Source organism: Macrobrachium nipponense, chromosome 4 (assembly GCF_015104395.2).
Source record: "Macrobrachium nipponense isolate FS-2020 chromosome 4, ASM1510439v2, whole genome shotgun sequence".
Taxonomy (NCBI): domain Eukaryota; kingdom Metazoa; phylum Arthropoda; class Malacostraca; order Decapoda; family Palaemonidae; genus Macrobrachium; species Macrobrachium nipponense.
The window spans coordinates 110,112,589-110,140,101 of NC_061100.1; the positions used below are offsets into that span (position 1 = coordinate 110,112,589).

At 37.6% G+C, this 27,513-nt stretch overlaps 1 protein-coding gene and 1 pseudogene across 1 annotated transcript; one reads left to right on the forward strand and one right to left on the reverse strand.

Annotated features, from left to right (window-relative positions):
- Positions 1 to 406: 406 nt before the first annotated feature.
- Positions 407 to 1,174, reverse strand: LOC135211478 (disks large-associated protein 4-like). Its single transcript, XM_064244784.1, has one exon. The coding sequence runs from the start codon at positions 1,172 to 1,174 to the stop codon at positions 407 to 409; it is 768 nt and encodes a 255-aa protein (XP_064100854.1).
- A 9,800-nt stretch (positions 1,175 to 10,974) lies between these two features.
- LOC135211701 (uncharacterized) lies at positions 10,975 to 14,803 on the forward strand (annotated as a pseudogene).
- The last annotated feature ends 12,710 nt before the right edge of the window (positions 14,804 to 27,513 follow it).

Consider the following 27,513-nt stretch of genomic DNA (forward strand, 5'->3'; position numbering starts at 1 on the left):
TACTCGAGGTATTCAACCCCGCAGTCATCAAGTCGGTCTGTGACAAATTCCTTTTGCCCCTTTGGGCAGTCACAGCCAATGCCTAATGGCAATTGGATTGGAGACCCAGAGTATTGTAGGAGGGACCCGTGCTGGGGGAACACGAAGCCTCTCCCACTTTACTCGAGGTATTCAACCCCACAGCCATCAAGCTGGTCTGTAACAAATTCTTTTTGCCCCTTTGGGCAGTCATAGCCATGGCCTGCAGCAAAATACATATTTTTTTTACCTGTCCTCCTCTAGAGGGAAGCATGAATGACCCACAAGTTGGGCTGATGACTTGGATGTCAGACTCATAGCATTGTGGGAGGGACTCATGCTTGGGAGACATGAAGCCTTTCCTTTTGTACTTGAGGTTTTCAACCCCTCACTCGTAGGTCATTCTCTTTTCTGTCACCAGAATTTCCACACCATCTGTGCTGCCATTTGCATCTGGTTGAGCTTGTTTAGCTTTAATTGCCTCCTTCATTGCCCTCCGTCTCTCCTCTAATAGTTTCTTGCGCGCCTCGTTTCGGGCCTTTCTTTCCTCAGAGCAATTCTTCATAGCCTTTTTCATAACTTTTACTGGTTCCCTCTTCACAGGGCCTTTGGTGACATTGTTGGTGTTATATGTATTTGGGTCCTCTTTCCAGCCATTAGCTTTAAGGACACTGACTTCTTTGAAAAGGTGGTGTACATTATCCACCTGAATGAACACCATGTCCCAAAATCCAGCCAGATCTTCAGCTGTTATAGTGGGTTCGTCCCCTTTGGGCCCATCAATGTTTTGTTGACATAGGCCTCTGAACTGCTCTATCTTCTGCGAAATAAGGAGGCGTGCCTTTCCTGTTGCTGCGAGGACCTTTCCTTGTACCTCCTCGCTCATCTGTGGTGTGAAGGTTTCCAGGTCAGATTCCGCATTACATATGAGGCCTTGTAATTCAGAAACCTCTTTGTCAACTAACTGTAAGAAATTGTGACCTTCCTTTTGTTTTTTCACTTCCTTTGTTTTCTCATTAACTGGGCCACCTTCATTTTCTTCTGGTAAATTTTGCTGCAAGTGTGTTATTTTCTCTTCAGCCACAAGAATCTCCACTCCATCTGTGCTGCCATTTGCATCAGGCTTACCTTGTTTAGCTTTCATTGCCTCCTTCATTGCCTTACGTCTTTCCTCCAGTAGTTTCTTGCGAGCCTCGTCTCTTGACTTCTGTTCCTCTGAGCAACTCTTCATAGTTTTTTTTCGTAACTTTAGCTGGTTTTCTCTTTGAAGGGCATTTGGTGACATTATTAGTGATCTGTGGATTTTCGTCTTGTTTCCATCCATTAGCTTTAAGATCACCAATTTCTTTGAAAAGCCCTTGAACTTTATCTACCTGAATGGACACCATGTCCCAAAATCCAGCCAGATCTTCAGCTATAATAGCGGGTTCATCATCTTTGGGCCCATCAATATTTTGTTGACACAGGCCTCTGAACTGTTCGACCTTCTGCGAGATAAGGAGGCGCGCCTTTCCTGTTGCTGCAAGGACCTTTCCTTGTACCTCCTCACTCATCTCTGGTTTAAAGATTTCCAGGTCAGATTCAGCATTATATATGTGGCCTTGTAATTCAGAAACCTCTTTCTCAACTAAATGTAAGAAATGGTGGCCTTCCTTTTGTTTCTCCACTTCGTTTACTTTCTCATTAGTTGGACCACCTTCATCGCTCTTTGTACTTTCGTCCTCCTTTTCACCTGTTAAATTCTCCTGCAAATGAGTTATTTTCTCTTCAGCCACAAGAATTTCCACTCCATCTGTGCTGCCATTTGCATCAGACTGACCTTGCTTAGCTTTCATTGCTGCCTTCATTGCCTTTCGTCTTTCCTCCATTAGTTTCTTGCGAGCCTCATCTCTTGACTTTTGTTCTTCAGAGCAACTCTTCAGAGCTTTTTTCATAACTTTCACTGGTTTCTTCTTTTCAGGGCCTTTGGTGACATTAGTGCTCTGTGTAATTAGGTCCTCTTTCCATCCATTAGTTTTAAAAACATTGACCTCTTTGAAAAGGTGGTGTACATTTTCCACCTGGATGGACACCATGTCCCAAAAGCCTTCTAGATCTGCAGCCATTATAGTGGGTTCTCCACCTTTGGGCCCATCAATGTTCAGTTGACACAGACCTCTAAATTGTTCGACCTTCTGAGAGATGAGGAGGCGGGCTTTCCCTGTGGCTGCAAGGACCTTTCCTTGTACCTCCTCGCTCATCTGTGGTCTGAAAGTTTCCAGATCAGATTCTGCAACGTTTATTATTTGTTTTAACTCAATGACTTCCTTATCCACTATTCTTAGGAAATATTTTCCATCCTTTTCCTGTTCTTCCTCTCCTGTCTTTATTTTCATAAGATCCTTACTTTCGTTGAGAGGAAATTCAAGATCGTCTTCCAACTTCGAAGTCTTCTTTTCCATTTCCTCTGCAGTTTTTGCTTTGTCAGATTCACATTCATTTAGGCGATCTTGGAGTGTCTTTCGTTCGTCTTCGAGATTTTTCACTGTCTTGTGCAGTTCTTCAATGCACCGCCTGTCATTCATCAAAGGTAAATTCTTTGCAGTAACAAGGCCGTTCAAATAACATATTTCCTCTTCTTGTTTAATAATTAAGTCTTCTGTTTTGTCATTAATTTTCTTTAGGACTCGATTTTCTTTCTTCAAAACTTGAGCTGTGTCTTCCACTTCTTGTACTTTCCTTCCAGCTTCCTGGGTTAAATAAAGGATCTCTTCAGCATGGGAATTTTTTTCATTACACAAATCCTTTTCCAGATCTTGGATCCTCTGCAGGAGAAGATCCTCTTTCCTCTTCATCTGGGCCTTATCCTCGAGGAGTTCGCTGTTCTTCTTTTGTTCCACTTCCTTTTCCAGACTGGGATGAACATCCTGCAAGTCATCTACCTCACAATGAATTGGGAGATTCGCGTTAACTTCCGTCTCACAGGCCAATTTTTCATCCTGATGGTTCAGGAATAATATGAATAGCAATCCGCAAAGTCCTCCCAACAGTCCAGCATACAAGTTATCCCGAAGGATACCGCCGAACGACCAAGAAGGAAGGACTTCCTCCGATATAACCAACAAATCCTCAGGTCCCTCTGCAGGGATCTGGGCCATCTCAACGTTCTTTAGTCCTTCAAACAGTCCAACAAAACAGTTCCCTTGAAGGAAACCGCCAAAAGACCAACAAAGGACTACTTGCAATATAAACAATAAATCCACAACTCCCTTTGCAGGGAGTTGGGCCATCAAAAAGATTAAAAGTCCTCCTACCAGTCCAGCAAAACAGTTTCCATGAAGGAAACCGCCAAAAGACAAGCAAAGGACCAACAATATAACAAACAATAACTCCACAAGTCTCTCTACAGGGAGCTGGGACATCACAAAGATTAAAAGTCCTCCTATCAATCCAGCCAAACAGTTTCCATGAAGGAAACAGACAAAAGGCCAGCAAAGAAGGACTAACAATGTAATCCAAATATCCAATAGTCTCTCTGCAGTGAGGTGGGTCATCACAAAGTTGCTAACACATTCAACAATATGGTTCAACATGTTTGCGGATTACTCGTAACTGGAGGTTTCTTTATGGGTAGTTTTAGAAAAAGCCTTGAGCTGTGACTTCGGCTCCTGACGACTTCTCTGGCTTCGGAAGATTTCTCTGGCTTCTGAGGACTTCTCTGGCTTCTGAGGACTTCTCTGGCTTCTGAGGACTTCTCTGGCTCCTGAAGACTTCTTCGGCTCCAGTGATCCAGAATGTCTCCTTCGGTGTTATGCGATAAACTCCAACACACACACACACACACACACACACACGTTCGTACTAGCCCTTGTACAGTGAATAAGTACTAGCTCGAAGAAATTTTACGTTGAAATAATTTTTTTTTTTAATTAACTTGCGGAAACTTTACGTTGAAATAAAGAATTTCTTTAAAAACAATGTGAAAGGCGTGAAGTTCGTAGTTCTTCATGTTGGCAAAAGAGTCAGGAATATCAGCTAAAAAAAAGAACTATTTCTGTCACATACATCGGCCTAAACTCTCATAAACTCTTTCGTTATTAGAGGCAGCCATTAATGCTCAGTTATACTGACGCAGTTATGCCTGTACAGTCGACCTACATTGACGCAGTTATGCCTGCACGGGCAAGACTGAGCCTGTGCAGGTATAAATGAACGTTAGTGGCGGCCTTTAGACGCATATATATTTTTATTATACTTATTATACTTATTAGTGGGAGCCATGTTAGGCATTTCTATGTGACGCCATTCTCCGTCAAACTGAGTTTCTTAATCTATTCCCTCCTCACGTGTTAGTCAATAATATTGAAGAATACAAAGAACAATCACGTTCTTTAGTTAAAGATCTGGATAAGATCAGACACTTTTCTCGTGTGTGAATGTTGGTATATTGTTACAAAAACGTTTCGAAATCCTTTATATTTTGCGTATTACTGTAGCTATTATTTGAAGTAGAATTTGAAATACATACCAAGACTTACATAGGATAAAAGGGTCTGATTTTGTCGCCATCTTGAACACGCTTTTGTTTATTTTCAAAAAGAAGACGAAGACTAACTTGACCTTTCAAACAGAGCGAAAAGAGAAAATTCAGTTTTGCACTTAAAATGACAAAAGTATAATGGAATAAAAATTATAATGGAACAAGTATGCTTAAATTTTTCCATAAAAATAATAAACAAGTAAATATTTCTCCGAATAAATCTAGTTTTCTTCACAACAAATAATGTTGTGTAAAACCGTCAGCTATGACCGGTAGCGTTTCAGTTGCTCACCAGGTGCGATAGCGAGGGGGGGAGAGGGGGGGCGGGAGGGTTGCGTCCCCTGCCTCCGGAAAGGGTAGCCAGACGCGCGATCCATGGCTAAATTTAACCTTTTATAAAAAAAAAAAAAACTACTAAGACTAGAAGGTTTCAATTTGGTATGTTTGATGATTGGAGGGTGAATGATGAAAATACCAATTTGCAGCGCTCTAGCCGGTATCTGAGGGAGGACGGACGGAGAGACTGACAGACTTACTGACAGACTAACTGAAAGAAAACTAAAATAAAAAAAAGTGGATTAAAAAATGCTCAATTGGAAACTATCCCTCTGCCTTCGTCTTTGTATTATACAATGTCACCCTCGAGTCGTGGTGTGTCCCATACTGTGTTCTTGTGACGTCCATATGCCATTTTTTTATATCATTTAATATTAAAGACCAATATGGTAATTGAGTCCTAAATACGGTAATTTATGGGTAGGAGTTTTCTGAAAGAATAGAAAAAAAATATAACTTTATTTTATTCATTCATTTATTTATTTTTAATTTATTTATTTATTTGTTTATTTATTTACGGAAGCCCTCTGTCTGGCAAGCACTGGGTCAGGTCGGTCGAATTTGGGAGCATATTTTGAAATTTCGGGATATAAATGGTTCTGATAGACCTCCCATCGCCCACCCCCCTCCCAAGGGTCGTTTCGAAATGAGGATTGCCTAATTACCGGTAATGATTTATTCATTTAAGGCGTTGACTGAGGACGCTAACCCCACTGTCATGGCGGTCTGGAGCCGGCTACCGTATGTAGTAGTCAAGGTCTTTTAAATCTCTATATGGCTACATTGCAATATATTGCAAACGGGTTTGCCTGTTCCAACACATATGTATTGCCAAGGGAGATTAAACTGTCAATTGGGAAAGGACTCTTGCTGCAGGTGGTCTAAGAAGTAAAAAAGAAGTTGAGAAGTTAGAAGATATATACGAGCGGGAAAAAGTTTGAGATGGTTTGGTCACATGGGAAGAATGGGATAGGTTTACAAATAAGTTTACACTAAGATAAAAGAAATTGTACATAAATAGGGTGTCCCTACGTGCTGCTGATGAGCCTTGTCAGGTGGTGCATAAAACAGGTAGAGCTGTGGATATCCCCGAGCAATTTAAATGTGAGTATGGCAGTGATCGGTGTCTCTTCGTTTCTTGAGTGCCACCCGCTGTTAGGGGAGGCAGCGTCATGTTGGTATAACACCATTATTATATATCCTTGTTCCATTTAATGAAGGCAAGGACAATTTTTTAAATTATAGGGTGTCCATAAAGTCTCAGTACCATTACAAGTATTTATTGCTCAGAAACTATATAACATAGAGTAATGCAGTTATTTTTGTAGAATGTTCTACATTTCCTCAAGTAGAAAGTTCTACATTTCCTCAAGTTTACATTCAGAGCACTTTATCCTACAAAAAAAAACTGCATTAGTCTGTTATATGATGTGTGATCAATAAATACTTGTAATGGTACTGGGACTTTATGGACACCCTGTATATTTGAAATATGGCCTATGTTATTAGTATTCCTACCTTTGAAAACAGTGCTTGTCATTTGCATATTGCAATCTGCCATCGTGCATTGCACAGATAAATTACAATAAAGTAATGCTGCATTAATTACGTGGTAATTCTAAGCCCGCATTCCGCGGTACAGTAGACTATGGCAGTTGACGTTTTCCTATGTTATTTTACCTGCTGAACAAGAATTTAAAGTAATATTTATTCGGTCGACCGTAATTAAACCGTAATTTACCTCTGAAGACTACATGACAGTACAAGGGGTACGATGTACCAACTACAGAGTTCAAAGGTAAATAACAGATTAGTTACAGTCAACCGGAAAAATATTACCCTAAACTCTTGTAAAGTAAGCAAAATAACATATGAAAATGTCAATTGCCATAGTCTACTTCGACTGAACAATCTTCAAAGTGTTGGTTCGGGGCCATGAAACGTAAACAAACCGCCATTTGAATGCTGGTAGGGGGTGTGGGATACGTCACTAACAGGAAGCCTTATATCCGGTAAAGGGGTGGGTAACGGAAGAGGAAGGCAGAGGTACGAGTTGGTAAAGCCACGCTGGGATATGGTGGTAAATAATTCCCAATAATTATCACCGACATCAAAAGCACCACACCTTTGGAACACTAAAACATAATATAACAAAGTACATAAAGATTAGGAACCTTACCTTAAAGGGGTGGAGGATAGAAATCAGCGGCCGCTTTCACGAAGGCATGGAGCCTCATCTTGGGGTCGTGGAAGTGGATTTTAAAGTACGCCACTGCCGTGATCTTGACAGTATATTACCAACCTTTCACACTGCCCCGAGTAATGGGCTGAAATGTCCTTATAACTAACGAAACAGTTAACACATGTACGGGGCAGAGTTGAGTTAGTAATGAGGACCGGAGGCATATTTCCCAAGTCTGGAAGAGAATAGGGATGGGGAAAATTAGGACCAATCAAAGCTCGTGGAGCTGATCCATGACATCACAAGCCACGCCTTTTAGCTCCTACGTCGCATATCCATTACTGCCAGTCACGATGACGAAGAAAAACTTCCTAATTTCGCAGTTTTCGGATTGTATGACATATGCATTTTAATCAGATATATATAAATATAATAAAACACTAATTTAACAACAATATATTCTTTAAATGAGATACACCGCGAAATATATAATGCGTTATTGTCTTCCCTCCACTTGGTAATAGTGATCAAAGCCTGTTAATTCCTGCTCGCGAACTCGAGATTTACTGCATAAATAATATGTTCATCATGATTTTCCAAATTATGTACTTGAAAATGCATGTTTAAAGATATTTATACAAGGTTATGATAACTCATGAGATGAAACAAACAATATAGTAAAAATGATGGTATGGTAAAAATGATGATATATGACCTGTAATTAGCATTACAGACTACAAACAGGAGGCCAAAAACTTCGCTCCACAGTTCAAACTGCTATCAAGATGAATTTAATTTTGGATTTTGAAAGTGAAGGCCTTAAAAATTTTGACTTTAAATACGAACAAGACCGTGTAAAACTTAGAACCAATGTCAAGTGCAGAGAAGAATTCAAGCAGTGGAAAGACATTTTTTGTGTAAAAAATAATCAGTGCTTTAATTCTTATAAATTGTACCCAGTTGGAGGCGAAAAAAAACTATTTCAACAAAGTTTGCTGTGTCATCACGGTGTAAAACACAAAGGATTAAAGAAATTTGCAACAGGGTAAATATTTATATTTTGTATTAAATATAGGTATAGTACCTAGCTAGTAGTATTTATAACTACACCATATAGGACAGGGGATTCCTAAGTCTAAGTAGGCTATACTACCCAGGTACTTGGACTCCTATGGAAACCCATGGGCTTCCATATCCTAATACAGTCATGGTGCCTGGGGCAAAAATTGATGTGGTTGATCTAATTTAAGAAGAAACTGTCATTTGATAATATTAATGAGCCTCCCTTTATTTTCACTACAGTTTAATACTAGGTAGTACTAGGTAGCCTATGTAGGTAAATCATGTTAGGGTTTGATCACATAGCCTATGTGATATCTCCACATTGGGTAAATATCCAGGAGTAAGGCTGCACCCGTTTTTCAAGTATTAACGACGAAAAACGGCAAAAAACGACCAGATTGGTGTTACACATCGCATAGAAACATGAGGAAATGAATAAAAATAGAAACTATGACTTACTCTTACACACAAAATGTAAGCATAAACCTACTACTACAATTATGGGGGACCCCAGTGGGAAGCGGGGTTTGGGGGGAGGGAGAAAAGTGATTTGTGGGGCACTACAGAACCTAACACAACTACCTAACCTATCCTAGGGCCCTGTACCCCTACCTAAGCCTAGTGGGGGGGCAAAGCCCCCCCTTAAGGCCACAGTGATTTTTGGGACACTACCTAACCTAACCTAGGGCCCTGTACCCCTACCTACGCCTAGTGGGGGTGCTTTGCCCCCTGCAACCCCCCTTAAGGCCACAGTGATTTTCGGGACACTATCGAACCTAACACAACCACCTAACCTTACCTAGGGCCCTGTACCCTTACCTAGGCCTAGCAGGGGGGCCTGCAACCTCCCCCTTAAGGCCACAGTGATTTTTGGGACACTACCTAACCTAACCTAGGGCCCTGTACCCCTACCTACACCTAGTGGGGGTGCTTTGCCCCCTGCAGCCCCCCTTAAGGGGTGCCGATCGTAAAAAATATTTGCCAAAAATACACTAATCAAGACAGGCTAATGAAATTTTCAGGCATTATTAGCACTATAATAATGCATATTCCCTGTGAGTTTTATCATCCTACAGGGAAAATGATTGATTTTATGAAAAAAAATGTGAAAAAACGGAAATTTCCGGGCCCTCGTACTGAAGGTTATTTGGTGATTGGTGAGAAACTACAGTCTTGAATAGAAATTCGGTCTGACAAAATGTTGGTATATCCACCTGGAACATGCACAAAAAAAATTATCAAAATAGAACAGTAAATAAGCACGTAATAACAAAAAAAAGAGCAACAACTTCGTAAGTTCAGCGAAAGCCCCGCCGAGTAATCAGACTATAGCTAGGAAGAAATATTCAGGAAAAATTCAAATCTCGATTTAGGGACAAAACCTTTTGAGAGTTTGTAGTTATTATGTCACTTGATAGCCTAAAACATCTAAAAATTATATTATTTAGGACAATCAAAGAAAACCACCCCTCCAAAAAAAAAAAAAAAAAAAAAAGGGTGGGGGGGTGGTTTTTTTCTTTGATTGTCCTAAAATAATATAATTTTTTAGATGTTTCAGGCTATCAAGTGATATAATAACTATAAACTGTCAAAAGGTTTTGTCCTAAATCAAGATTTGAATTTTTCCTGAATATTTCTTCCTAGCTATAGTCTGATTTTTCGGCGGGGCTTTCGCTGAACTTACAAAGTTGTTGCTCTTTTTTTTGTTATTACGTGCTTATTTACTGTTCTATTTTGATAATTTTTTTTGTGCATGTTCCAGGTGGATATACCAACATTCTGTCAGACCGAATTTCTATTCAAGACTGTAGTTTCTCACCAATCACCAAATAACCTTCAGTACGAGGGCCCGGAAATTTCCGTTTTTTCACATTTTTTTTCATAAAATCATTAATTTTCCCTGTAGGATGATAAAACTCCACAGGGAATATGCATTATTATAGTACTAATAATGCCTGAAAATTTCATTAGCCTGTCTTGATTAGTGTATTTTTGGCAAATATTTTTTACGATCGGCACCCCCCAAAGTGGAGCCTACCCTTAAGGCCACAGTGATTTTCGGGACACTATCGAACCTAACACAACCACCTAACCTTACCTAGGGCCCTGTACCCTTACCTAGGCCTAGCAGGGGGGCCTGCAACCTCCCCCTTAAGGCCACATTGATTTTCAGGGCACTACCAAACCTAACACAACCACCTAACCTAACCTAGGGCCCTGTACCCCTACCTAGGCCTAGTAGGGGGGCCTGCAACCCCTTCCTTGCCACAGTGTTTTTCGGGACACTACCGAACCGAACACAACCACCTAACCTAACCTAGGGCCCCGTAGGTGTAGTAGGCCTAAAGAGCTGTAGGCACCGTCCGCGGGGATGTAATCTACAGAAAAATCATTCTTGGCAGTTTATGCACATAAAGAGCATGACTTATGGAAATATAAAAACTAAAAATGACAGTCGTTTTATAAATGGAACGTTTTCATTTGTTTAAGCACAGCAATTCTTTGCAGGGAAAAAAATTGAAATTTTCAGATATGCTGCCAATGCTGACAAAAAAAGGGTATATAGTGAATTATTTAAAATATATTTTTAAAGATGTTATAAAAAAAGACAAGTTATTAAAAAAAACTGAAAATTGTAATGCAAAAAGAATTATGAAAATATGTATATTAATTACTGAACAATTAGGAAGTCTATTTCCAATAACTTCCATTTGAGAAAACTGCTAAAAAATATGGATGACCCCCCTTAACACTCATTGAAGCATTAGGAATTAAAATTTGTTTTCCCACTATTAATTATGAAATTAGTTACATTACATAATAGGTATGTGTGCAGTAACTGAACGAACCTACCAGTTTATAGATGCGAGGTCAAAATGGATGTCTCCATCAGCATTATTCACAAGAAGTCTCCTAAACACATTAAAAATGTTCCATGTGCTGTGGAGATCCGTGGGCAACACAACCACTTGACTGAAGTAGCGGAAGGTCTTAACCAGCTGAGAGTATCACAAAGTACGAAGGTGGTGTTTGAGCAGTACTTCGAGCAAGGTATTGTAAAACATTATTATTTAAATTCTTGAAAGACCAAGCTGAAAATATTGATATAATGTTTAATAAAGCACAGATGAACACTGAAAAAGCTAGTTAATGTCTTTCAAGACATTATCTAGTTATTCAAGTTGGATAATTTTTGGTTTTACAGGTATTATATATTGATTACTTTAAAAGTAAATAAAAATCATACATTGTTTTTAGTGCACATAAAAATGTACATATAATAATTATGTGCATGTATTACAGGCACTACACCAGTGCAGACACATCGGCATCATATGAAGGTATACTCCAAGATGGACTGTCTGATGACGACATAGATATGCAAACTGAGCATACTATAAATAAGGAATACATAATATTAAGGATGAACCTATACATGAGTTACTATTATTAAGTAACAATATTAAGAATGAACTTATACATGAATTACTACATATAGTTACAATATAATGTACATATAATAATTATGTGCATGTATGACAGGCACTACACCAGTGCAGACACATCAGCATCATATGTAAGGTACTCCAAGATGGACAGTCCGATGATGACATATATACGCAAACTGAGTATACTAATTTATAAATAAGGAATGATATTAAGGATGAACCTATACATGAATTACTACATATTAAGTTACAATATTAAGGATGAACATATACCTAAATTACTACATATAGTTATAATATTAGGGAATAATATTATTAAGGATGAACCTATACATGAATTACTACATATTAAAGTAACAAAATATTTTAAGGATGAACCTATACATGGATTACTACATAGTAAGTTACAATATTTTAAGGATGAACCTATATATGAATTACTACATATTAAGTTACAATATATACAGTTTAATACTGGATAAAAGCTGGGTATGATACCGTATGATACTATTTATAAGCATGTCAGCAGAAAAAGTAAAGAGCATATTCTAATTGGTCCTTGCATGCATGCATACTACTATGTATCCAATTTTTTTTTTATCAAGAACTGGATGAAAAAACTGGTCTCTGTCAAAGATAGACAGTACCTAATTAATCAACTAGCTTGTCTAGCACAAGCAATATATTGCATGAGGCATGGGAATCATAAGCTAATAGACTGTAGTTAATGCTATACAAACAATAATTATATAATTGTATTACAGGTATGGCACCAGCTCAGGCACATCGGCATCATGTCCTGAAGATGGACCTGTGTGATGATATATATGGCCAAGCTCATCATGCTATAAATCCATTAAAGAGAGCAATTCAGTATATGTTTGATGTGTGGAGGAAGCGGAAACATGGAGGCCTAAATACGCCAACGATGTTTGATGCCATACAGAAGTACGCAGAGAACAACCCAGAAATCATTCTGAGAATTGAGCATTCTCAAGGCAGCTTCTGCATGATTTTGATAGCACCGTTTATGATGAGGGCCCACAGGGAACTTAAAGAAGCTGGGGAGGTGGTATTTGTTGATGCCACAAGTTGTGTTGACCAACTTAACACAGTCATAATTTTCACATCATCTCAAGATGGAGCAACTCTGACTAAAGGTTAGTATACTGTATACTGGGCTGCTTTTGTTTCTAATTCTTGGATATGTATTATACATGCATATTTACTGATGAAACAATTGGTTATGAATTGTTATTATGATTTTTTCTTATTTTGTGCTTGACAGGTTTTGGCATGGTCAAAAAGGCACTGGGTGGGAGCGCCTTCTATGGCAGAGGGAAGCCGCAGTGTTTTATGACCGACAACTGTGGAACAGAAAGAAAGGCTTTGGCAAATACATGGCCTAAATCAAAGCTCTTCCTCTGCATATTTCACATCCTGCAACAAGTATGGCGCTGGCTCCTTGATTCCAGGCACGGCATCCATAAACTACATCGGCAAGAGCTTATGGGTATGTTGAAGTCCCTTGTATATGCAAAGTCAAAGGATGAATTTAGCGAATTGTGGAAGAAAGCTGAAGCCAATTCTCTTCTTGAGAAATACCCCAAATTTAGAAGGTACGTACTTAAATTACTTTATTTATTTTCATGTTTAATTAATTTTCCTACAATATAAAGAGAGGTCACCAATTATAAGTATAGTTGAACTTATTTTTTCCTTTTCTTAGTTTCCTTTTTTTTCTTCATTCTGAATATACTGTTTTTTTTATTTCAGTTATCTAACCACCCTGGTACAAAGGAGAGAAGAATGGGCAGTCGCTTTCCGAGCTGGAGTGATTTTGCGTGGGCACCACACTAATAATTATGCAGTCAACAGTGTCCATAATTAAGGATACAGTGCTCAGTAGGTAAGGATGAATTAATTACCAAAAAATATATGGTACACGTAAGAAATTTTTTTTAAAATACATAATTTTCCCCATAAGACAAAAAACATCCATCAACAGCCAAAACTTCCCTAAAAGGTGCCTAAAAATTTAATTCAATTTATGGTGCAGAAAAGTTGGAGCTGTAACTTCAAGGAAACAGTAGAGGCATCATAAAACATGTTTTGCTACATTCTTGTAATGTCTTCAGACCCATTATGTATGTAATATTTTTACCATCATTTCAGATGCAAGGCCTACAACACTACACAGCTGATTGTTTTCATGGTGGAGATTTTTGATTGCTACATGAGGCAAAGGTTGGTGGATGTAGCATTGGGCTGACAACGGGTGATATCCATCACTGTTGACAAGATAGCAATTACTGCAGTTAAGTCCTTTGGTGGTGGGCTATACTCTGTGCAAAGCCAGTCTGATCAAACACAGCTATATGAAGTAGACCTCACCATCGGCATGTGCACAAGATGGGGCCATCTGCAAGCATCAGATATGTGCAGACTACAGTATGACTGCAGTGCCCCAAATGTTTGTGATGACCAGTAGCAGTGTGCAGTCATTGGCAGCCCTAGCTGTTGGTCCAGAAAAAGCCCCGAAGGAAAGTTTTTTTAAAGGTTTGACTGAGGTAAAAGACAATGAAGATGAAAGCAATGAAGGAAATAGAACATTGGCAGCCCCAGCCCTAGCTGTTGGTGCAGAAAAAAACTCTGAAAGAAAGTTTTCTTAAAGGTTTGAATGAGGTAGAAGACAATGAAGAGGAAAGCATTGGAGGAAATAGAAAAAATAAAAAGATGGAAACCAATGCAAGAGAGTTAGAAAATACCAATGAAAATATTGCTGATGACACTAGTGACCTAACAGCTAAATCAAAAGTAGTAGCCGAGGCATTAGTTGAAACAACTGCGCAGTATGGTAATTCAGAAACTGAAGTTGCCCTGCAAAAATTCCTTCAGCGAATACGTTCAGTTAAAACTAAAAATCAGCTGAACAACTTGCTGAATTGTGCAGGCTCATCGATGACTTATAGTGGAGCAGGTCGTGGCAAGATTCCTTGCCAACCAGCTACAATAGCAAGACGATCCCCAGGAATACCTAAAGGAGCAGCCCCCATCGGTAAAGGACGTCGACCAGCATCAGTTCTGTCATCCAACCCAAAGCGTACCCGTAACCTTACTCGGAATGTACAGTGCAATGTTGCAAATGCTAAGTCACATGGCAGTGGTCACTGAGCCAGAGGGCAACTGAAGTAAGTTGCTGCTAAAATGTTATGTGCTGGACTGTGCTTTATACTTTTTTCTCATCCCTCAAGTACTTCTTGTGAGTTAAAAAATATATAAAAAAACTGAACATTTACCTATTTATTATGTATTTCAATGCAGTTTGTTTTACTTTACTTTCATTATTGGGAGCTCATCCCTAAAGTACTTCGTGTGTTAAAATATGTAAAGAAGAAACTGAATATTTACCTTTATTTTATTTCAATGCAGTTTGTTTTATTTGAATTCTATTATTGTATAAATATAAGTCTGAGCTCATTATTAAGTCCGTTTTAGCCCCAAAGGATCTGTACTGCACAGTGTGGGATATGGTAAGAAGATTAAAGCATTATTGCAAGCCTAGAAAATATGATTTTGTTTGTATATATACTTATACTTGCTACAGCCTGTACTTTGTCAGTTCCCTGAAGGAGACCTCTGTAGTTGGTTGAAACGTTGGAATAAACTCATGTGCCATGACCGAGTTCTCATTTATCTCCTTATAACCACACCTGGCAAAAATGAACTCTCAACATTATATATTATATAGACATATATATATCATATATATATATTATATATATATATATATATCATATATATATATAGTATACATATATATATATATATATTCATCATATATTCTAGTAAATTTATGCATCAGTTCTGCTCTAGTTCAGCTTCAGCTCAGTGAGAAGTCTATTGTAACTCCATAAATAAATACATAGGTGTTCTGTACTCCTATAATTGCTATAAATAGTAAATACTAATGAATCGTCATTTTAATTATTTTTACACAGTGAATGACAAGTACGAAGGGTTTGCTAAATATATTAAATGAATTAAGTAATTATTGTTTTCTTTGTACACAGTGAATTTAAAGCAAAAATCATGTAAGGGCTTGCTAAAAATGTTGAAATATAATTTATATTGCCACTTTTTGTTTATTTGTACACTATATGAAAATTAAAAATCAAAAGGGCAAAATTTTCAATAAAAAAAATATATATTTGTACACAATGAATGACAAGTACCAAACAATGAGGACATCTGGAAGTTCATCAAACGGAATCCACTTCAAAAAAGCAATATTTTTTACTACAGCTTATCTATCAAATACACCTTGAATAACAACGTTATTTATTGAGATTAGCTAGCTACTGACAGGATGAATTTGTCAAGTAACTATATATATTGGTTACAGTAGGCTAACTTAGATCACTAAAACAAACAATAACGTAGGTTTACTTAACCTTAAGAAGGGCACATTAGCTCTTGAAATAATTTAATAAATGAAGATGATACTGTGTCCCTGTAAATAATAGGGACTATATCAGTCTGGGCTGATTCCTGTTCATGACCTAATAATGACCAGTATATTGCTTTTATACAGTGCTCAGAAATGACCATTACTACGAAATAGCAAATGTCCATAGAAATCCGTAGTGTTAGCCTGCTCCCTCTCTCTATTTTCTCTTATAAACAGATCAGATACCATCATTTTTACCAGGATGAGTTTGTATTGGTTACAGTAGGCTAACTTAGATCACCAAAACAAACAATAACGTAGGTTTCCTTAACCTTAAGAAGAGCACATTAGCTCTTGAAATAATTTAATAAATGAAGCTGATACTGTGTCGCTGTAAATAGTAGGGACTATATCAGTCTGAGCTGATTCCTGTTCATGACCGAATAATGACCAGTATATTGCTTTTATACAATGCCCAGTAATGAGCATTACTATGGAATAGCAAATGTCCATAGAAATCCGTAGTGTAAGCCTACTCCCTCTCTCTATTTTCTCCTACAAACAGGTCAGATATTATTTTTACCATCTTGTATATTGTTTGATTCATCCCATGAGTTGCAACTATTTGTAAATGGCTTTAAACATGCATTTCCATGTATATAGATTAGAAATTCGAGACGTAAAAATATTATTTACTAAGAGGGAGAGTAACGCATAATATATTTCACGGTGTATCTCATTTAAAGAATATATTGTTGTTAAATTAGTTTTTTATTATGTTTATATATATCTGATTAAAATGCATATGTCATACAACCCGTAAACTGTGAAATTAGGAAGTTTTTCTTCGTCATCATGACTGGCAGTAATGGATATGCGACGTAGGAGCTAAAAGGCGTGGCTTGTGACGTCATGGATCAGCTCACACGCATTGATTGGTCCTAATTTTCCCCATCCCTATTCTCTTCCAGAATTGGGAAATATGCGGCCCGGAGGAGGTGGAGGTGCCTGGGAGTGCTTCCGCCATCTGGCTGAATTATAAGCGAAGTGAGACACTGGCAAGTTTGTCAGAGGGACGGGTGGCTGGAGACCACGAAACAGAGTAGGGAGGATGGGGTGGGGGGTGGGGGGGTAAATATTCCCGTTTGTGAAAAAAAAAAACTTGAACACTGTATTGTAATGGGTGGACAATATAGGAAATGAGGGAGGACTGTTTGGGGGTAATCGAACTTGACAAAATGTTGAGTGAAATCGTACAAACATAGCTTCTTTTATGTTCATGAAACCAAAGTTATCGTGTATTATTATTAAAGTAAAAAATATTGCAATGAAACCTTACAGTAGGGACACATATTTTACATAAGAGCTAATAATCCATACATACATGAAAATATATATTATATATCTATACAGGATTTTTTACATCTTGTATTTACACATCTGGTACTTAAGTATAAATTACCAAGTACAAGTCTAAGACCATTTTAGTGAATAATGAATAGAATATTATCAAGTTTCAAGGATCAGAGTGGCCAGTTCAGGGGGTGATTGAACATAACAAGAAATGTTGAGGACAATTGTAAAAATTGTGTAACCTAACCAGTGGGCTCCCCCAATCCCCATAGCCCCCCTTAAAGGAAGGCAATCTTAGGAGTGTAACATATAGGTTAGGGTAGTAACCTAACCAACCTAACCTACCCTAACCTAGTAGAATGTGTTACCTGACTTGGGGGTGCTCGGCAACCCCGTAACCCCCCTTAAAGAAAGGTAATCCTAGAAGTGTAGCATATAGGTTAGGATCGTAACCTAACCTAACCTAGTAGAACATGTTGCCTGACCGGGGGGCTTCGGCCCCTGTACCCCCCCTTAAAGGAAGGCAATCTTAGAAGTGTAGCATATAGGGTAGGATCCTAACCTAACCTAACCTAACCTAGTAGAACATGTTGCCTGACCGGGGGGCGGAGGGGGGGGGCCAATCTTAGAAGTGTAACATATAGGTTAGGATTGTAACCTAACCAACCTAACCTAGCCTAACCTAGTAGAACATGTTGCCTGACCGGGTACCTTAAAGGAAGGTAACATTAGAAGTGTAATATATAGGTTAGGATCGTAACCTAACCAACCTAACCCAACCTAACCCAGTAGAACATGTTGCTTAAAGGAAGGTAATCTTAGAAGTGTAACATATAGTTTAGGATCGTAACCTAACCAACCAACCTAACTAACCTAACCTAGTAGAACATGTGTTGCCTGACCGGGGGGGCGTACCCCCCTTAAAGGAGGTAAATCTTAGAAGTGGTAGCAATAGTTAGGATCATAACCTAACAACCTAACCTAACTAACCTGTAAACATGTTTGCTGACCGGGGGGGCTCGTACCCCCCTTAAAGGAAGGTAATCTTAGAAGTGTTGCATAGAGGTTAGGATCGTAACCTAACCAACCTAACCTAATAGAACAAGAAATTGTTATGGGTCAGACAGGCACGTAAAGGTGAATATAGAAAAAAGATGGGATAATAAATGCATGTGTGAATTGGAATGTCTGTAAAATGAAAAGATGTAATACCAATTTCACGAAGAATGTAATACCATCAATTTCTAAAAATGTAATACCATCAATTTCACGTCATTGACAGAAAGGTGTCAAAATGTCCTAAAACCGCCTTCTAGTCCCACCCCTCAGGAGACTTTCAGTGGCCTGCCCTTTATTGTAACGTAATATTGTAAGATATATAAGGCAACATTATGAAGTGAGAACAAGTCAGTGCACATATTAAACAATACTATGATAAATGGAACAGAAATAAAAGCTTGAAATAATATTACACAATTGCAAAACAAATGAGAAAAAGGAATATAGTATGTAACAATGCATGAATCCTCCCCAAAAGTCTCCTATCGCAACGAAGGGTTAATAATGCATCATAATTGGTTAAATACATGTAACCCCCTACAAAACCCCCCCATCATATCTCCTTAGGAACTTTGTGTCTGAACTAAAAGCTCCCTTATATCTCGGCGCATGCACAGTAGGATTGCCGCATGCGTAGTAGGATTCGGCGTCGTAAAAGCAGTTGCAATAAGTGAATTTTGGCTATGTAACAGCTCTATTATTGGTTTATTTATCGCAATTATTTAAGCTTGTATTTCGTGTTTTAAATGTCATGAATAAGAGGAAATGACACAATAACACTACAAAACCTTCCCCCTAGTGTTTTACCCCACCCAAAACCCCGCATTCCCATCGTTCCCCCTTACTGTAGGATAGAGTTGAAAGGTAAATTATGCATTAATTACAGCCGGCCGAAAAAATATTATCTTAAATTCTTGTTCAGGAGGTAAAATTGTATAGAAAAACGTCAACTGGCATAGTCTAGTTCGCCGCGGAATAAGGGCTTAGATCTACCACCGTTATTTGTGGAGGCGAGGCATTTATCAGTGGATGAATTACTATTATATGGACGAAGTTTTCACATGTTATAGTTATTAGCATGTCTTGCACCTGAGGCAGTCATTATTAAACTAAAAACAGATGTAAAAAGTGGCCAATGTCTGGAAACATCCGGGTACTTGAAAATTTAGGTATTTCTACAGAAGCATTGCCGTGTTTAGTACTGGCCCCTGGGGGATAAATTACAGTCGTCCGAATAAATATTATTTAAAATTCTTGTTCAGTAGGTAAAACTGCATAGAAAATTTAAACTCCAACTGCCATAGTCTAGGCCGCCACGATTAAGTATCCTAGATCTACCAAAATTTATAGCGTTGATTTTCAAATTGGTAGGCATTGTTGTGATACATTATTTCCTTAATAACCAAAATTAATTTAATATCCTGTATAGGCGAATGAAGGTAATTTTGGTGGTTTTTCTATGAGGAATATAATGAAGTGTATAAGTCGAGTATTTAGTGGGAAAAATGTCCCATGTTGCTATTTTGAAAGTGTTCTTTAACGTTTCAGGGCCATTTTTTGGGAGGTGGTTAGTGCTTGTAGTGCATGGGCCATTTATTGCAGATTTTGTAAGTTTTTTTTATTGTTTCTGCTACATAATAAGTACCAGGCAGTTAATGAATGTTTAATGGGTTTCTTGGAAAAGACACAAGCCATATATTTTTCTGGGTATTTCTATATAAGCATTCCGCATCATTCGTCCCCGCGAATATGAAAGCCACCAGGAATTGGGGCGTCAAATGTATTTCACGGTGTTTAGCACGAGCCCCTGGGGGTTAATTACAGTCGTCCAAATAAATTACTTGAAATTCTTGTTCAGGAGGTAAAACTCCATAGAAAAACCGCAACTGCCATAGTCTAGGCTGCTGCGGAATAGGACGTTGGGGCAGAGGAGACCCTTTTTGTAGGGGAAAACCAAATGTAGGTGACCTGTACTAAAAATGGAATAACAAAGGCTCAAATCGTAAGGTAAACTCCCAGAAAAAAACACGGCACGTGTTTGTAGTCTGTAACAATTACCAAAAAAATATTTTTGTTCGCTTTTAATGTGGCAACAACAATTACAGGTATGAAACATAACTTAACTTACTGCAGGGTGAGTCACCATACCTAACCTCACTGGGTCCTACCTAACTGGAGGACTTTACTTCCAGTCTAGCCTGGTGTGGATTGCTATTAATCATAGATTGAAATAGTGCATCATAACCTATCCCCTAACTTAAGCCTTGGTGCTGGGTCATACCTGACTTGGGCCAAAACACTTCCAATGCATGCAACATGACCTGCTCTGCTAAGAACTACTGGGATTCATATTAACCTAACATAAGCTTGGTTGCTGGGTCTTTAACTAGTAAGGATGCACCCTTTGGTTCCCTTAATCTGTGTTGCATAGTTACTATATTCCATATCTGTAGTTTAGGAAGTGGACTTGAAGTCACCGGTGGAAGGACGGTTTACTAAGCCCATTATAGCAATAGGCTATGCGGTTGTGGTCTTAAAATTGTGTGAACTATGAGAAATTGTTTTATTCCTTCGTGTGCCTATCACAAATTAATTTTAGGTTGTCAGTAGATTAGGCTTCGTGCAACAGATGTATATAATGACTTCGGCAACCATTCATAACGTGATTTAAGTCTTGATAACTATTTGAAAAGTGTTATTAAATTGATTGTCAGTATTTCTTACATCTCGAGGCAGCCAGTTTTAAACTTGATATATGGAAGGCTTATCAGGCAGTGAAGATTTAGGGCAGTTTTAGGTCATTTACAGTACTTTTATCTCTCATTTTTCTTGTACGTACCAGATAGTCGTGGAAGAAGTTTAGAAGGCAGGTTAAGCATAGTCTCCCTTTGTGAAATCCTATATGATAGCTGGAATGAGATTGTTCTTCATTTGTTCTGATTCTCAGAATTATACGAAACCTAATTCTGCTATGACAGATTCTTTGTTCCTCTTAATTTTGTCCGATAGGCCTGTGGGTCTTGAGTCTTATAACTTTGCTTGAATACTGTTGCAATATTTTAGTTTATCAGTCTTTCATCGCGTTTGTTTGCTTGGAGGATGCTTGCAGAATGTCAAGGAAGCGAGGAGCAATTATTTTTCTACCTAGATCACATCCTCTTGTGAAATCCGTCCGAATTTTGAGGACCGCTTTTGCTTCAAACAAGTGTTTCTTTGGGATCTTTGGGAACCCTTTTCACCATACAAATTGGCTAAGTATTTATTTAATAGATATGTCGCATATGCATCATTGCTTGTACAATATTGCCGCCTTTAACTTTTAAAAGTCCAGTTTTGCTTTGATTGGTTTTTAGCAGTTCATGGGCTAAAAAAGTTCTTCTCGAGTCAAACAATCCAACCTTTAATTGATGCATGATGGTTATAAATGCCTTTCCATTTATGCCTATCCCTGACTAAGTGATAATCTTACCAAACCATTATTAACTGTTCCCTTTTAGTATTTTTTTCTTTTGCTTGATACTGCTGCAGTTATACATTTGGTTTTGGATATAGTATGGGACCTTTTTGGAGAGAAAGGGACAGGCTTGAATTACAGTCTTAAATCGTCTCTCTTGGTTGTTTAGGCCCTCATAGAAATTTTGGTAATATTGTACGTATATACCTCAAATGGTTGTAATTTTTTTCTACTCAAATAGGTTACTACAATTCTACCCTGCATTTTTTTGACAGTCCGGTCGCTAACAGTTGGCTTCAACTTGGCTGGGTACTGATTGATTGCTGGTGCCCCTTTAGATGCTAAGTACCTTAATACTTAGTGGTGTTTTAACAGCAGTCGCCAGCAAGATTCTTTTAACAAATAATCATATTAATAGCCAAGTATTTAAGAAGAATTCATTGTGAAGGAAATTTTCTTGTGGTATCGAAACTTTTATAAAGAAGACGAAAGAGGATGAACGAATTAGTGTATACTTGATAGTACTTTAAAAACTGTTTAACTAGGTTATTTATTTTATTCATTTGCCCCATATTGCGTCTGAGGGTAAATTCAGAGTAGTAGATTCAAGTTAATTTTTTTTAGCGATTGGATTAAGTTTTTGTGATCATTTTAATCAACTAGTGATTACAAAAGCTTGTTAGTTCTCAAAACAGTATATAGTTCATCAATTTATCATTTGTCGCCTCAATTGTGTGTGTGTGTGTGTGTGTGTGTGTAAGTGTAATAAAGTGGGAATTTTGTTCTACAAGGTAGTTTGAAAGGTTGCTTGTAGATATTTCACATTTTAAAGAAATTATTGTACAAGTTCCTAGAGTTAACTTCAAATGTTTAGCAGAGTACCTTAGCTAATAAAAATCTCGTTTCTGCTCCATCATGTGAAGGTTTCCTCAGTCTTCTATGGAGCCGATTTGGTTTTTTGATAAGCTGCTCATGATGTACAGGAGGTGATAGCTTCTGGGTATAAATTTAGCAAGTTTGGATGTATCAGTTAGTGGAAAATGTCTAAAATAACACCTTGGAGGGGAGGGGGGGATGGGGGAAGGGAGATTTTATATTGTCTGGTGTACAGTACTAAGAACCTTCAAGCTTTAATGAGTAAAGAGTATTTTCGATAAACTTTCACTCCCTAATTGGAGCCTATTATGCTTTTTATTTTGTAACCTCTAAAAAATCAATCACCGTCACCAAAGAACCTTAAATCAATTCAAATATTTAAAAAAAAAAGTTCGTATTAGGATATTTAAATACTTGATTGGATTAGTCGACAATTTTTTTCTCAAGTTTCAATTGTAATTCTTTTTTAGAAGGTGAGTTTTCAAATTGAATTTACAAGTAACTTAAGGCAAAAGCTTTATAAAGGATGTTATAATACTAGGTCGTAAAAAGTAAAAAGTTTCAAATTAGACATTTGTTTTTCTATGGTTTCAACAATACTTTTTACAAGCCGAGTTTTCAAGTTGAATTTACAAGTTATTGAAGGCAAAAGCATTATAAAAGATGTGGTAATACTAGCAAAACATTTTAAATTATATTTCCTTTTACAGATTGGCATTACTAAGCAGGACCGTACGAGGCCTACATATCGATGTATCACAATCCAAAGCCGGAAGAATAAGTATCATTTGAAGGAATGATTCCTATGCGATCTTGCACTTCTACACTCTGGAGCCATGAACTGCAAATATGCCACTCATCATCAGCCCAAATACTCGAGTATTTCATTGTTTTAAAAGAACATTAAATATTCACCGTATACAGGCAACCAATGAAGAATTAACCTAGGAACGTCTTAGCCGAACCCGTCGTAGCCGGGGACTGCCTGTACTATAAGAAACTGTAATTTCTATAGAAATACCCTTCACAGAGTTATTACCTAGATCTACCCTTTAAAGATATTGGAGCCCAAATATCTAGCAATTTTGGGGACTAAAGTTGGAAAATTTATGGGTGAGGAAAATTACAATGCATGAAATGAGAAGGATGTTTTCTAACATCCTCGCAGTTGCATTCGTAAGTTCCGAGTCTGATTAAGTTGAGGTTTATTGAATGTTTGGTCATTAAATTTCTACTTAAAACCATAATTGTATTGGGGGTGGACCTGTGTTTCATCGTGTTTTGAATGTTTCAGTCAATAATTTTTGCAACAAGTTAGAAGGCTAAGCCTAGTTCTCAATATACTGAACATGTAAGCCCTACAATTATGGGTACCACATTGGGAAACTGATGTAGACTATTTGAGATGGGGAAAATACAAAAAAAATGAAAAATCGTTATATTCAAACATCCCTGTGATACTTAAGCAAACTATGATTGTGATTAAGATAGTTTATTGAAAGGTTTTAAGGCAAAATCATGCCCTAAGCAAGGACCTGCTAATCTATGTAGGTTATATTAGTGTTTGAGGCCAGGTAAGAACTGAGCACCCTAGGTTAGGTTAGGTTAAATGCATCTTGTATATGACTCGAATTGTTTTCCTCTACTGTGTGGCCACCATAATTGTAGGCTATAGATATGTAAGGAGGCATATTCCAAGGATTACCAACGAAACAAAATTAACATAAAGACTTTTAAAAGCACACATTAGAACATGGAAATCATATCAGTAATGCTTAAATGCATTATGGCAGAGTAAATTTAATTTTACCCAAATCCTAGTTTTAGCACCAATTTCAAAAAGGACTGACAAACTACAACCCTACCAGGAAGTATGGTCAAATCAGATTAGGATTTGTCTGATACTGACTGTGCATATATTTGTATGCTAATCATTTTCTGATGGTTATGTGGTGGGAAGTTATGAGTACCGTTACTCTGTTAATTTTGCCTTGCAACAATTGTAACATGAGGCCTAGGATCTATCCCTGTAACATTGCCATGCAGGTGAAGGGGTCCAGTGTTGGCAGAGCCCTTCAGAACAGGTAATACATGGCACAATAGGTCAAAGATGAATCGCCAGGATTAAAAAAAGGTCGAGTGGAGACATGCTCGGTAGTCGAGTAGGATGCATAACTGTAGATTAGGTTTGGGTGGGTTAGTCTAGGATGTAGGCTATCATATAAGTAATGCTGACACACTTTTGAAAAAGGCTGAAAGGTTGGGGATGCAGTTCCAAGCACAGACAAAGCCCTTGTCTTGGCCAGATAGAAGCTGCATCTTAGGTTAAGTAGGATTAGGTTAGGATGAACTGTTCCAGTAATTACTATTGCCCATTTTCATGGTCTTAACCATGTTAAGAGGATGAAAGGTTGCTTTGGTTAAAGGTGATTGGTTGAAAATATTAGTGCCACCGTAACTTAGTATAAAAATTGAAAATTAATTTTACTAAGGTCGATAATTAAATTGATGTATTTTTACAAAACTTTTATTTGATTCGATAATTAAATTGATGTATTTTTACAAAACTTTTATTTGATTTTGTCTCTAAATTTTAATGAAACCTTAAATTTTCAGGTAACAAAGGTAAATTTATGGAAGTGGTTAAGAGCTGTCGACTGTAAAGACTGAAATATAAGTTTAGCACTCTGAGAAAGGTAGTGATGACCAGAGATGGCATTAATCAAGATTTAAAGAACTCTAAGAATTCCTGCACAAATCCTAGGGCTGGCTATGATTCGAACTTACTATACCCATGGTAATACAGACCAGAGTCTCCTATGTAGGGGCTTGAAATGGTCGTGGAAGTTTGGCAACAAGTTACATAATTGGTGGGAGGTGGGTGAGCACTTTTCTACAGCTGTTGAGTTTGAATGATTGTGTATGTGATCTGCCTGACCAGTGATGGTGTTATGCAGGGGTACGTCCTGCAGCCCTATTGGTTCTTCAGGCCAGTCCCTGTCTTTTGGTGCTTGCTTAGGTTGGTGGGATGTTTTATTTTTAAGTATTTATAAAAGTATTAATTACTTGAATCATTCCCCTAACCTCCCCTATAAAGGACGGCATTTAAATTATTCTTTAGGAATAACGACCTAAAGTTAGTCAACATAGTGAATCGCAGGTAATCATTCTAGTTTTCATGCAGTACAAAAAATTTCTGTACATTATAGAATTGCCTCAGATTTCATGGAATCTTAAATTTTCAGGTTAGTGTTATTTACTGAATGTTGTTGCAAGATAATGGAACTTAAATTCACTGTAGAACCTTAGATCTTGTGTGGAAACCATTGTGGAAGTTTTATTTGAAACACTTTGGAATAAATATTTGTGAGGGCTTTTTAAATTTTCATTATTTAGGGTTTTTTCTTCAAATTACATCCAAGACACCTTGGAACGGGTATGAATCTGAGCCTCTTCAAACTGATTTTAATGCTACTTCTGACTTGACTAGTCATATAGTATTCATAAACTTCGTAGCTCATTGTCATAAAAGTTTGAGAGCCCTTCAAAATTCTGGAAAAAATCAACAACAAAAACTGGCTATTGATGTTTTTTAGGAGACCATAGAACTCTTGCCCGTCAATTCACTGGGTGGTGTTCTGGGACCTTCATTGTTTTGTTTGACTAATGAAGTACATTGTTAGTTTTAGTGAAATATTTTAGTACTTACTGTAGTCGATGGAACAAGATGCTGTTCAACACAACTTTTGTTTCCATGCTTCCATCCCGTGATTCACTGACATACTTAGCACTGTACTTGATGTTGGACAGTACTGTAGCCTACTCTATTAAAAATCTTGGTATGTAAATAATGCTCTCAGGAATTTGGGTAGATGTAATGTGCATAGTTTTCTATAGGTATCTGCTTCAGATTTCTTCTAACCAGTAAATACTGATCTCTTAATGGTCTTACAAGATCTTTGGTCAATGTTTTGGTTCTTATTTTTTTCTCTTATTATGGTCCTTTGTTATGATTAACTCATTGCCAGGAGGCATCTTTTTTGGCTTTCTTCAGTAAGCTTTTTTTAAAACAGGAAACTCTCATTTATAGTCTGTTTCTTGCATACCATGAACTATTCTGTGAACTTTTTTTGTTGTTGCTAACCATCCGAATTTAAATCCTGAGGAGTTGCAACATAGCTACACTGAACAGTGTATTCTTTTACGGTTGAACTGTGGAACAGATGCACTGGCCATGTTATTGGCGCTGGCTGGTGCTTGTAAGCTGAAGAGGCTATGTGCATATGTACATATATCATCAAAGTTTTTACGTCCTTATATGGCAATATCTGTTGAATTAAGTGAAGTTGTTACAGTGTGCTTAGCATGGCCAGCGGTAATAGATTAGAAGTGCTTAAACATAGTATTTCTTGCTCACGCATTTTGTTGTTATTGCTCATAGCTAGACTTGAAAGATGTGCTCGAAAAGTAGAAAACTATTATGGAATGCAGTTGGGAAGCAAAATATCTCTTTAAATGTCTTGTAATGAAGCATCCACTGCTATTTAAAGCATACTGTTTGACCTTAACCGGTTTAAATTATGAGGCATCGTTTGCTTATTAATTTCTGACCTGAGATCAGGACAGCCCATGAGACATATTCGTATGTATTAAGATTAACAGGAGCTGCTCATGTGAAGTGATTTCGGGCAATATTTTATGTAATTTAAGTACCCTTTGCATACTAATTCGAAGGAATATCAATTATATGGCAAG

What these genes read in the sequence shown, in the direction of transcription:
- LOC135211478 (XM_064244784.1), bottom strand. Translation starts at nt 1,174, where the DNA reads ATGAAGGAGGCAATGAAAGCTAAACAAGGTAAGCCTGATGCAAATGGC.